Source organism: Theobroma cacao, chromosome 7 (genome assembly GCF_000208745.1).
Source record: "Theobroma cacao cultivar B97-61/B2 chromosome 7, Criollo_cocoa_genome_V2, whole genome shotgun sequence".
Lineage (NCBI taxonomy): Eukaryota > Viridiplantae > Streptophyta > Magnoliopsida > Malvales > Malvaceae > Theobroma > Theobroma cacao.
In genome coordinates, this window is record NC_030856.1 from 761,543 (window position 1) to 773,536 (window position 11,994).

The 11,994-nt window shown below is 34.9% G+C and overlaps 2 protein-coding genes across 3 annotated transcripts; both read right to left on the minus strand.

Annotated features, from left to right (window-relative positions):
- On the minus strand, positions 251 to 2,781 carry LOC18593281 (nuclear transcription factor Y subunit B-9). The gene is made up of 2 exons (XM_018124772.1): positions 2,634 to 2,781; positions 251 to 1,056 (listed from the first exon to the last, which is right to left on the minus strand). The coding sequence occupies exons 1-2, from the start codon at positions 2,686 to 2,688 to the stop codon at positions 440 to 442; spliced, it is 672 nt and encodes a 223-aa protein (XP_017980261.1). The 5' UTR covers positions 2,689 to 2,781; the 3' UTR covers positions 251 to 439.
- LOC18593282 (NAD-dependent protein deacetylase SRT1) lies at positions 4,108 to 11,445 on the minus strand. 2 transcript variants are annotated; one of them, XM_018125219.1, is made up of 14 exons: positions 11,101 to 11,445; positions 10,467 to 10,496; positions 10,273 to 10,365; positions 9,652 to 9,771; positions 9,287 to 9,387; positions 8,918 to 9,026; positions 8,458 to 8,537; positions 7,553 to 7,631; positions 6,959 to 7,012; positions 6,731 to 6,827; positions 6,130 to 6,212; positions 5,583 to 5,650; positions 5,017 to 5,119; positions 4,108 to 4,692 (listed from the first exon to the last, which is right to left on the minus strand). In XM_018125219.1, exons 1-14 carry the CDS (start codon positions 11,197 to 11,199, stop codon positions 4,411 to 4,413), a joined length of 1,398 nt encoding a protein of 465 aa, XP_017980708.1. In that variant the 5' UTR covers positions 11,200 to 11,445; the 3' UTR covers positions 4,108 to 4,410. The 2 variants fall into 2 exon arrangements, with proteins under 2 accessions (XP_017980708.1, XP_017980709.1); XM_018125220.1 differs by lacking the exon at positions 11,101 to 11,445 and having other exon boundaries at positions 10,273 to 10,360; positions 10,467 to 10,484.

The following is an 11,994-nucleotide window of genomic DNA, read 5'->3' on the forward strand; positions in this document are numbered from 1 at the left end:
ATCACCATTCCTGTTAACTTCAACCAGAGTAAAGGTTCAGTTTTGCAAGTTAACAGAGCAATTCTACTTTCGTACCAATCTGTGAACCATGGATTGAACCTACTCTATCACAATTCCGGTTAACTTAATCCAGGATAAAGGTTCAGCTTTACAAGTTAACAGGCATCTTCCTTGTGCCAAACTTAAAAATTCTTAGCTCCATTTGATCACCACCAAAAACAAAACAAAATCAGATAAAGACAAAGCACCAGCAGCTCAACTACAGTTTTTTTGTTTAACCAAAACTAATGAATCCAACACATGTTCCAAGTACAAAGAAGCAAAGAAGAACAATCACCCTGAATGCCAACACCAATTGTTTTACCTTCTCCCCTATATTTCTAAACAATGGGTAGTTTGTCATGGTATCTGTTTATTCATATCTGTGCTTTGCTTCCCATCATTTGAACTGACCAAATGGATCAAAGTTGTTGGTCAGAGAAGCCTGTGAAGACGACGACCCGGCTGCACCTGAACCATCTCTGTAGAACCCTCCCATAGCAGCAGCTGCTGCGGCAGCATCAAAGATCCCCTGGTGGTGATGTCCCATGTGGAAACCAGGCCCATAAGGCGGGGCCATCATCATGGGCCCATAGTCAATGCCACGCTTCAAAATGGGCTCACCACGCAACGAAGTCCTCTCGCTCTCGCTCTCCCTGTACCTGCCCAAGAAAACAGTCAGGGGCTCGACGTAGTCGTCGAAACCCAACTTCCCCATGGCCCAAAGCACGTCCTCCGCCGTGATGGTCTTGCGCTGCTCGCGTTGGCAACGCTCGTTGGCTTCCCCAGTGATGAAGCTGATGTACTCGGAGACGCATTCCTGGATGGTTTCCTTGGCGTCGTCGGAGATTTTGGCATGCGCCGGGAGGATGCGGCGCATGATGCGGATCACGTTGGCTATCGGCATGTATTGATCCTGCTCCCGCACCATGCACGGCGGACGCATGGTGTTGGAGTTGGCGGTGTTGCGGCCATTGTTGGTGTTTGAGGAGTCACCAGGCTGTATGACGCTCAACCCTGAAAACACAAAGCAGTATATTATTTATTTTCCGACACAAAATCTTCGTCGGATTTTAATTTTTACAAAAATTAAAATAAGAATTTTAATTTAAATATATTTTTAAATTGTAAATCTTTCAATGTTTTTAATACGATAAAATTAAAAAATATCATGAAAAAATAAATGTAAAAGAAAATACATTAATTAATAAAAAATATTATTTCGAAACATCTAAAAAAATTCAATATAAAAGACAAACGAAATATTAATTCATATGACACAAAACATAAATTCCATGCTCATAAATATAACTAAAATAAATAAATAATAACTACAAAAGTCAAAGGTGACAATAAATGACAAATTAAAAGCGAAAAAAAAGTGGAGTCAAATCTTGGAAAAAGAGAAGCATATTTTTCTTCTTTTTTTCTATTTTCTCTAATTAATTCCTCTACCCAAAAAACAAATAAAATAAATAAATAAATGCCACGTCAGCCGTTGCATGCACACGTGCCAATCCAAAGCGAGAATAAAGTGCCCCAGTCCAGGGCAAGAGCCGTTAGTGGGTCCACGTTTTTGGGTTTGGAAAGGAGGGGGAGTGGGGCTCTGTTCAGGGCCCCTTGAAAATACGGGCCCCACCTATCACTGTTTAGATTCTTTTGTTTGGGAGTGTCTCTCTCCTCTCTCTCTCTCTCTCTCTGAAGCCCAAAGTCAAAGCCTTTTCCCTTTCTCCAGGTTTTGACATTTTTCCCTTTTTTTTCTTTTATCCCAAAAATAAAATAATTTAAAGCACAGAAAAAATAATTAAAATAAAATAAAATGACTCAATTTTTTTCATTTTTTTATCTCCAGGTTTTGATATTTTTCCTTTTTTTTCCTTCTTTAATCACAAAAATAAATAATTTAAAGCAAAGAAAAAATTATTAAAATAAAAGAAAATAAAATGACTCAAATTTTTTCAATTTTTATTAAAAAAAAGAAAATAAAGTTCTGAAGTTGGACTTTTTTTGTCTCTCTTTTCCACAAAACCTTGCATGCAAGCCATGTCAACAGTAAAAATATATATATATATATATATATTCAAAATTAAAAAAATAATTAAACCCCATTTTTTTATATTTTTCTTATAATATTTATAAGAACCAAAACAAATTTAAAAAGAAAAACAAGACAAAAGACAAAAATAAAATAAAACCAACCGTTACTGTAAGAACACACAGAGAGAGTCAAAAAAGAAGCTGGTCTGAATTTTCATTTGCTTTCAACCTAAAAAGCTTCCTCTTGAGCATCAATGGTGAAAGCTCTTGTTTTCAATGGCAAATGTTGCATGCAACCCCAAAACGAAGCAAACAAACCCAAAAAGACAAAAAAAAAAAATTTAAAAGAAAAACCAAAACTCTTCATGCATGCAGCATTTCTCTATCTATCTTGAATACTCGAACTATATTTCCATCGAAAACGATAATTAATTTATCTCGACGTGAATGATTTAATACGTAACTATGACATTTACTCGCGTCGTAAAAAATCCAAAAATAAAAAATAAAAAAATTATATATTTTTAAAGGGTTATTTTGTGTAGGAAAGAGTTTACCAGAGCTTGATTTTGCATGCTTGTGAAAACGATTGAACCCATCGCCCCGTTCCATGTCTTGTCTTTCAACAACAAAAGAAAATTAAATAAAAAAAATAAAAAAGAATTTTTTCTTGGTTAAGGGATTGGTGTCCTTTGAAAGGGCAATGGACCATGTAAGTGGGGGGGATGGGGGGATTTATAGTGGTGCAAAGAAGCACAGTCCCATATGGCAAACCGGCGTTTCTAACGAGGAACTTGGAATTGCCGGTCACACCAACCTCTCTGATTGGACAATGCTCTTCCCCTTACCGGGATTTACAGGTGGCCAGTCAACAACCCCTTGCTCTCTGTTTTGTTGTTTTTTGTCTTAATGACTGCTTACCTTGGAAAGTGCTAATTTTGGTATACCAAGTCATTCTCCATTCATTGCTTTTCAATTTTGGGTATTCCATGTTTATATCACATGGATAAACATCGTATTTCGTATCTCGTATAAGACAAAAATAATTATAAAATTTTTAAATATATATATGTTAAAAAATTTTAAATTTACGTTATAATTCATTAAATTATATGTTATAATTACAATTTGGTTGAAATTATCAATTTTTTTAATCTATATGTATCTATGTACCGTACTAAAGAATTTATCGTGAGTTCTCATCCGCTCTTGAGTCGAGAAATTCGATTTTGTCAATATATTGAAATTGGAGAAATTGTGAGTTTTCTGTTGAGTTAAACTTGCCATATTATTAAATAAAGTGAAAGAATATCACATTTCATGTAGTTTTGTTATTCATAAATTTTCGACTCACATGCCTAAAATAATTTGTGGTACCGAAAGAATGCGTGTGTCAATGCATGATTGGTGAAAAATATATTACCATTTTTGATAAATAATTATGGTATCGGAAGAATACACATGTCAATCCGTAATTGGTGAATAATTATGATATCGAAAATAAATACACATGTCAAATCATAATTGGTGAAAAATAACTTACCATCTTCAACGAAGGCATCCAATCCGAACATTCCATTTAGCATGAGATTTATTCAAAGGCCAACCTTTTATATTGTTAATGGCAAGGTTTTTATTATAAAACAAGTAAATTGCACCTCGATATAATAAGAAAGTTCATTAATTCAAGGATTAAAGTGAAACTAATTGAAAAGATCAAGGTCTTGATTGATACAATTAGAAGTTTCAAGGATGAAATTGATACAAATTGCGAATTTAAGATCTTAAAATCACAATCCATATCAACCTGCAAAACATTATCTGTTTTGAATTCTTAGATCAATTACACCTCACGGTTTTGTCCTATAATTGAAAATAATATGAATACTTAAATGCTCAATTGTACTATCATACACCACGAGACCGTGACACGACTACCCAATAAGACCGTGACACGGCTCTCTTGTAAGACCATGACATCAATATATCACATATAAACCCATTAATTATTTCCATATCCAAATTCTAAAGTTTTGGAAAAGATTTATGTATGATAAAGAGATGTTAGCCCTTAAACAATGTATTCATCATTTAACATATACACCAACCAAGTAATAATGAAGAACACTTTGAGATTCTTAAAATCTTAGTCCTACAAAACTGGGTGACCATGTCAACAGAGTTTGCACTGTCCTAATCATAGCTTGAGAGACTCTGAGTGTTAAATATCTAACAAAATTCACTCAGTCCCATACTTACAACTTGACTACTTGACCTAATGAAGATTAACAAATATACACATTCCCAAACTACAAAGCCTCTTTTTTACTCTCTCTATGAACTCATTTTTCGTTTCCGTCCTTTCGATCGCTTCCGGGTCGTCGTTTCAGAACCCTGCAGACCTTCTTTTCTTGGTTTCAAATCACCATTGCTTATAAGACAGTCGAATGTTCTAACATTTGTAACAATTGCATGAACTGTAATCTCACTTTTGGGGACTAAAACAGTTCTCCTCTCAACCACTGCATTCTGCCCACAGCTGGAATCTTGAATCGCTGCATCTCTCATCTTTTCGAATGTGGCCTTCTTATCAAGCTTAAAACCTTCAGTTGAAGCCTGCACAGTGAATAGGTACAAATTTGTCCGGTCTCCTCAGCATACAAATAGGAAGGACATGCTTGAGAATAAACTGTTGCTTTGCCAAGCAATCCAGGAATAGTATGGCATTTAAGCAGACAAGGGCATTGGAAATCGATGCATGGTATTTTCAATAGACATTTGACCAAGAAAAGGGAGTTAAGATTATGCTTAAAATCAAGGGTACTCCCTGTCCCACGACTTTGCTAAACATTGCAGCCTTGAAATTAACATAAATGAGCAACAAAAAATGACTACAAAAACATCGAATGAAGGTTAAGTAATGATATTCTATCTCCTCACCTGGAAATTAAAAGGGATTTTGATTTGGGTGCTAAGACAGCCACAACCATCACTAAACTTGAGCTTCAAAAACATCTCAAATGTTTCCGTCCTTACAGTTCTCCTGATACACATAAACAAAGAAGATGAGAGGTAGGGAAACGCCGTATATTACATAGTCCAGGACATCTAGCCTCTCCATCCGTAACATAAGGCTGGGTCAGATACTGGATATTCATTTTATGGATCCTGTGTTAGATCGAATTAATCAAGTATGAGCTATTTCGTATGTCTTGTTCATAAACAGCAAGAATCCAATTTGATGTACAAGAGACTCCCGAGAAAACCTCAAGTTGACAGACAACAGAATGGGAATTTAACCAGTAAAAATGTTTTCGCACAGCAAAACTCGATATAACTGATATAGAAAACTTAAGGTTGACTACAGGCTCTCTCTTCATGCATTAAATTTAACTGAAACTACTCAGATGGTAGTCATATATACTAAATTGCACTACCAAATTGCATTTGGATAGAACACTACTAGTAGACATAACATATGTACATGTTTCAGAATCCCACGCTACCTTTTCAGTAGAAATGGTGGCGTATTAAGAGTAGCTTCTTTGTAATTTTGACTGTCCGAGAAGGAAACCTGGTGCAGGGGCAAAGCAGAATAATAGGTCAAGCAAAAATACAATAATTAGGCAATAAGGTTTCATTTAAAAGACAATTACAATTAATGTAGAATGACCTGGCCCAGCCTATTTCACCTCATCATATTGATTGTATGATAAACAAGATGCAACCTTGTTTTTATTACAGGTAAGTTCTTCATGACTTGGGGAGCAGACAATAAGGACAGATTATTCCCATTTAACCATTACATTTTCCTTGGTTCCATTAATAGCTTGACCCATTCGAAACAGAGAGAGTGGATCACCAAAACGCAAACTTGTGTCGCAAACAAAAGGATGTAAATCCTCCAGCAAATTTTCAAATATTCTTCTTTTATGGCAAGAGTTATAACTTTGAGAGCAGATTATAGAAACTTCAATGATGCCTATGACAAAGGATATGCTTCTGAAAAAGAAAAAGGGGAAAATAAAAGCCGGTGCAGAAATCTAACTTTACCTCAACAGACTTAATGAATGGCAATGGAGTGCTTAGTCCATGCACACTTGCTATGCGGATGGTCCAGTTCACAAATTTTTTATCTGCAATGCAAACGAACAAACCATATCAGGAAGCAACAAAACAAAGCCTGAAACAATTACAAGATATTGTCTATCACATTTTGGTTATAGAAGATACACGCATAGCTTGGCTTACCTCATTTTGGTTATAGACAATGCATAATAAATTCTTCATTTAAAAAATCTTTATAGGTTGTCTATCACATTGCAGACGAGGAGGCATGCACCATCCTAAAAGAATAAACCCATACAGATATTCTATGGGGAAAGAATTTAACTAAGCTGTTTAAAAAATGATGTGAAAACAGGCTTAACTACTCCATACAACTCTAAGAAAAGGGCTTCCCCACAGACAATATACCGAACACCAGGCTTTATCTAAAGAATTTCATATTAAGTCAGTGACATATAAGATGCATTCTTTCTCATAGAAAAGATTATAGCATAATCTTAAAAAGTATAACTTGTATATGCAAACAAACTCTTTTCTATATCTTGTATAAAAGAATTGAATTGGGACATTTTATTGACAATGTTACCAGAACTTAGGGACTGAGTTAGAATAGTCTGGAAGAGATCAATCCTGATATATGGAGGAATCTGCATATTAAGCCATTCCATGACTCCTGCAATGACCTGTTCTTTTTCAAGTTAAGCATATTGCAATAGTTAACCATTATTCTTAGAGAGCACAGAGATTGAGTTGATAAATAGAGACAGGTTCAATTGTAAGATAAATAAACAGTACATTAAAGCTCTTATGCTACCTTATCTACAAAGCCATGGATCACCAAACTGGCATTCTTGTCCTTTGGAGTTTTCTGCAAAGGTGAATAAAAGACATTATAAAAACATTGACGCCATCCTTGCACATATCAAACCAACAGGAAAGGGAACAGTTGAGAAAGTTAACAACTCACATGTACTTGCTTAGTTTTTTACCATGACATTTTTCTTTCCCTTCAATCAATAACAATTAAGCATTTGCAAAATTAGTAGCATTTTTGGCATGAGGCCTTAAAAAGTACTAATAGATAAAAAATCTCTACCAAGGTAAGATTTTCTATCAAGAGCTCGCTACAGAACTCACTACGAAGCTTTTATCCAAAGTAGAATTCCATATCGACAATTTGCAAGCCCTTTAGGGTCCCATTTTATCCTTACACTTTGTATCGAGAGGTTCATGATTCAGGGAACTTCACCCCTCAAAGATTAGGAATTATGATGCATCTGGTAAAGCACATTCATCATCCATCACCTATACAATATCAGCTTTTACCTTGATTTAAGAAAAAAAGAAGGTATAATTTCATTTTTTTTATTTAAAGATTTATGCAAATACTCAAACAGAGATATAATACCTGAAGATTCACAATAACAATCTTCCCCCCACCACGAAGAGATTTCAAAGGCAGATTGCATGCAGGAGTGATCTGCAAACTGTATGGAATGGTTAAGGCCATGACCAAGAAACCATAATGAAACAAAGGATAAGTAACATTATATATAAACACCAAAAGAATCTCTAGTTGACAGGAAGCTGTGCTCCAAGGAGGAAATTGCTTCCAGGTTCAGGATCCACAAACAGCTTAGAGAATAAAGGCCATTTAAGACCAACTTGATACTTGAAATGCAACATAGGACCAGTCAATTTCCACCTTCTCCTCTATCCTTTGTCTACCTTTTTGGACTAGTTTCATTTAAGGCTTCAATCTAAGAACTAAACTACATCAATTAGGATCCAAATTTTGATTTCAAAATGTTTTTCTAATTACTACAAAAGTAGAATGTAATTCGGAACAGTCACTTGAAATGATTTATCCAAGATTAACATAGTCATTCTTATGGATATATTCAGTTCAGAAAATATAAAATACCAAATTAGGAGCAAAATTTGGAAAGGAGCCTTGCGAAAATTTTAGACTAGCATTTCTATAAGGTTTATTATTGCATATGCACCACTTTAGGTAGCAAAACCTTCAAAGAGGAAACTATCCATAGCTCAATTTGAGTTATCAGAACAAGCTTCTTAACGTAATGAAGTTAAAAAGGTGGTCTACCAATGGCTTTGAAAAATCTACTGTTAGAATCTTGTATCGGCTCATGAAGAAGCTAATTCCTCAAATACTACCATCCAGAGTGGTTCACCGTGATAAGAGATAATAGCATGTTTCTGTAGATAGAACCAATATATAATTCAAAAACAAAAAGAACCATAACAAACACAATTACCATGGCAGCATTAAGCAGGGAAACAGCTCATTACCTTGTCCCCAAACAAAGCACGACATCACCCATTCTACAGTGCTTCTCTGCTAGATTCATCTCCTTCGGTGGCAATGCATCCTGCAGATAGAGAGAAGGAGAGGGGAGACAAGAAGCGATTCTTGGCAACATTTTCCTTTAATAAAAGGGAACCAGACAACAGACTTATCAACTAAGTTGGTTTGTATGCTTCAGGCCTCAAAGATGGAACCATAGAATCTACATATGTCAGGAAGTTTGGCATCTATTCCATTTTATCATTATTCTGAAACATACATCATACTTAGGAGTAAAAAATGAAAAATGCCAATCTAATGTTGTATACAACTATACTTCCTTCTTATTATCTTCCAACTCTCATAGCACTGAAAGTAGGTGCACTAGTTCGGAATGCTAAGATGCCAAGAATATCATATCATTCAACCCTGATTCATATGCAATGAGGAAAATGTAATTTATACCTCCCAGTCAAGAACTGTATCCCTAAGTTTCGCTCCACATTTCTCATCAGAACAACGTCGTGATGTCTCCTTCAATCCAATAGTTTCCACCTCAAAATCTCGCAAATACCTACATAGGTTTTGTAGCATAAGATTCTATCCATGGAAGACAAGCTTTCAAATTATTAAAAAAAAAAAGGTTGGAGATGGGACTTCTTTTATAGGTAAAGCAAATGGTAAGTATATGACAAAGCACAAAATGAGAAGAAATAAAAAAAATAAGGAAATGACCCAAAAACAGCTAAAAGAAAGGCTGTAAAGTATAATGAAAAATTATATGAGGAAAGCTAAAGAGTTGCATTTTTATTGCTAATAAAGAATGTTTCTTACTCGGCACCACACGAGGGACATGATTCCATAAACGAGTTCCCATGCAATTCAGCAAGCTTCTCCCTTGGTATTCCAGATCGAAGATGGAGACCATCGACATTCTGGTAAAAATTTGAGGGAACAAATTAAAAAATCAAGTCAACAAGTCTGTTAGGGGAATAATTGACAGCATGTTTGAGGCTGAAAGGCAATATGAACATATTGAAAGTACTAAATTCAGCTGTAATTCTCTTGAGGATAGGACAATAAAAAGGGAATATTTTACGCATCACAGCTCACTGAAAAGGAAACTAAAAACACAGAAGTAAGCATAGTGTTGACGACAGTATGACAGGCACCAAAATAATAACATAATCAAGCCCTACCTGACTAATAACAAACTTTAAAATGCCAGCCTTCTCTAGTTCAACCAGAGCCATATGAGTCATGCTTGGCATTGCACGGTGAAAAGGTAGTGATGCTTCAGGTAAGGGCTTACCTTCACGCTGCATTAAATAAATGAAAATTGAAGGAACCATCAAGAAGGTTATTCAGAAGGTAGCATCAAGAATGCATGAAAATTGCCAATCACTCACAGCTATAATGATACGTAATAGCTTATTTTGCAACTTAAATTTGATTGTTTTTCAAGTGAATACTTGTCCCTTGTCAAAAAATCAATTACATGTCAGCGAATTTGAAGGGAGGTTAAATAGCTGGCTAAATCAAACTCTTCTCTCTACACATTAAATCTATTGTTTCATTTTTTTTCTTTTTGGCCTGGAACACATCAACACCATTTGATAAGGCATTCCTCAACATGCAAAATATTTCTCTTCAAAAATCAGAGGTGATTTCTTCAGAAAATCAACATGATTTAAAGAAACTGTTTTAATTTCCCAGAATTAACCTCCACGTGCACAAGTTGAGACTGCTAAACAAAGTATTCCTCAAAAAGATAAAGAAATTTAACAAATGTTTAAAGAGAAGAAATGTCATGTTTTCACCTGCAATGTCCATATTCCTTTGGGACCTCGAAAATCCGGTATGCCACAAGAAGTTGATATTCCTGCACCTGTAAACACCACTAGATGCCTACTCTGCAAAATACAAACAAATAACTTAAAGAGGCCGATTGGCATAAATCAATCATAAATAATTATATGCACCGGTGACATGAGTGAGTTGCATAGGTTCAAACCTTTTGTATCAATTTTGCAAGTTGTTCGATCTGCCATTACATAAGTTAAACTCACATTAGCAAAAGCAGCAAACATATTACGAAATCTTATCAATTATCATACAGTACAATGCCAGAAGACTGATTCTACAATCTGTACAGAATGATTAAGAATCTACATTGCCATAAACCAAATCACAATCAAATCAGTGCATGAATGTTTAAAACATTTAACAAAATAAGAACTACCTGAGCCTTTATCGCCCTTAATTGGCTTACAACACACAGTTCACCCCTATAATCATGTTCCACCCTTGCACACTCATAGTGAAACGCATGATGGTGATCAACATTGGTCCTAACGATACACTATAAATTTCCACTTAAACATTCGAATCCAATCACAAAAAGTACTACAAGCTAACAATTTCCAGATCAAGCCCAATAAAACACTGGTCTTGCTACCCTAAATGCCAATACCCTGAAGGCAAAATCATTCAAAAACACAATCTTTACAACATTACACCAAACTTTCAGCCTAGAACAACTAACTACCACTAATGGGTATTACAAAAGCTGTCTCATTTGGAACATAATCATCAAAAAAACAAAAACAACCACACCAAGAAACCAAAAAGAAAAAAAAAGAACTTACTTTATCTTGTAAAACATGAGCTGAGTCAAAGAACTCTGTCATTCCAACTTGACCCACATCTTCTATGAAAGAAAGCTTCTCTGCATAGCCCAGAGACATACTGGAAACTCACTCTCTCCCTCTCTCTCTAAAAACAGTTTCCTTCTCTCTGTGGAAAGTGTTTCTTGGGATCAAAAAGAAAGGAAAGAAAGAGAGAGAATGAAGGGTCTTTAAATTTCTCTCCTTTTTTCTCCCCTTCTTCTCTAATTTGCTCCGGGGAAGAAAACAAGAGCAGTAAAAGAAGGGTTTTTATTTTTTTGGGCTCCCTTTAAGGAGACCCCAACTCAAAAGCCAAAATTGGCACTTGCTTCACCTGCACACAGAGAATCAAAGAATTTTTTCCCATTTGAAATTGAAATAACATTTATGCCCCCCTTCTTTTTCACCATTAAATTCATTTATTCTTTTTCCAATTTTAGATTTTTTTAACAAATTCTTTGATTTTTTTTAAAAAATATCAAAAATTAATTGAGAATAGGATAAATCATCCGTCTTAATCGATTAATATTGAAATTGAAATAATCGAATCAAATTAATCAAATTCAATCAATTTCGATCAATTATTTTAATTTAATCATTAATATTTACCTCTAAAATTAATTATAGCAGTGTCAAATACAAACTCAACAACATAAATCATAGTTATTATTGTGAAAATATTGATAAATGGGAGACAATTGTTTGTGAGAATTGGTGGTTTAGGGCCATTTACTTGGGCCTTCTGTAGCTCCAATTATTGGATAAAAGTGTCCAATTAATTTTGGTAGGTACTTCCAATATTTCAACACTTCCTATAATTGTTAGTGATAAGTAAATGCCCTTAGCTGGCACTTCTCCTTCAAAATTTTATCCAAA

What these genes read in the sequence shown, in the direction of transcription:
- LOC18593281 (XM_018124772.1), bottom strand. Translation starts at nt 2,688, where the DNA reads ATGGAACGGGGCGATGGGTTCAATCGTTTTCACAAGCATGCAAAATCA. An exon ending in GCATGCAAAATCAAGCTCTG is followed by an intron (nt 1,057 to 2,633) that starts GTAAACTCTTTC and finishes TTGTGTTTTCAG; the next exon opens with GGTTGAGCGTCATACAGCCT.
- LOC18593282 (XM_018125219.1), bottom strand. Translation starts at nt 11,199, where the DNA reads ATGTCTCTGGGCTATGCAGAGAAGCTTTCTTTCATAGAAGATGTGGGT. An exon ending in TGTCCCTCGTGTGGTGCCGA is followed by an intron (nt 9,027 to 9,286) that starts GTAAGAAACATT and finishes AAACCTATGTAG; the next exon opens with GTATTTGCGAGATTTTGAGG. An exon ending in AACTCAGTCCCTAAGTTCTG is followed by an intron (nt 6,213 to 6,730) that starts GTAACATTGTCA and finishes TTTGCATTGCAG; the next exon opens with ATAAAAAATTTGTGAACTGG.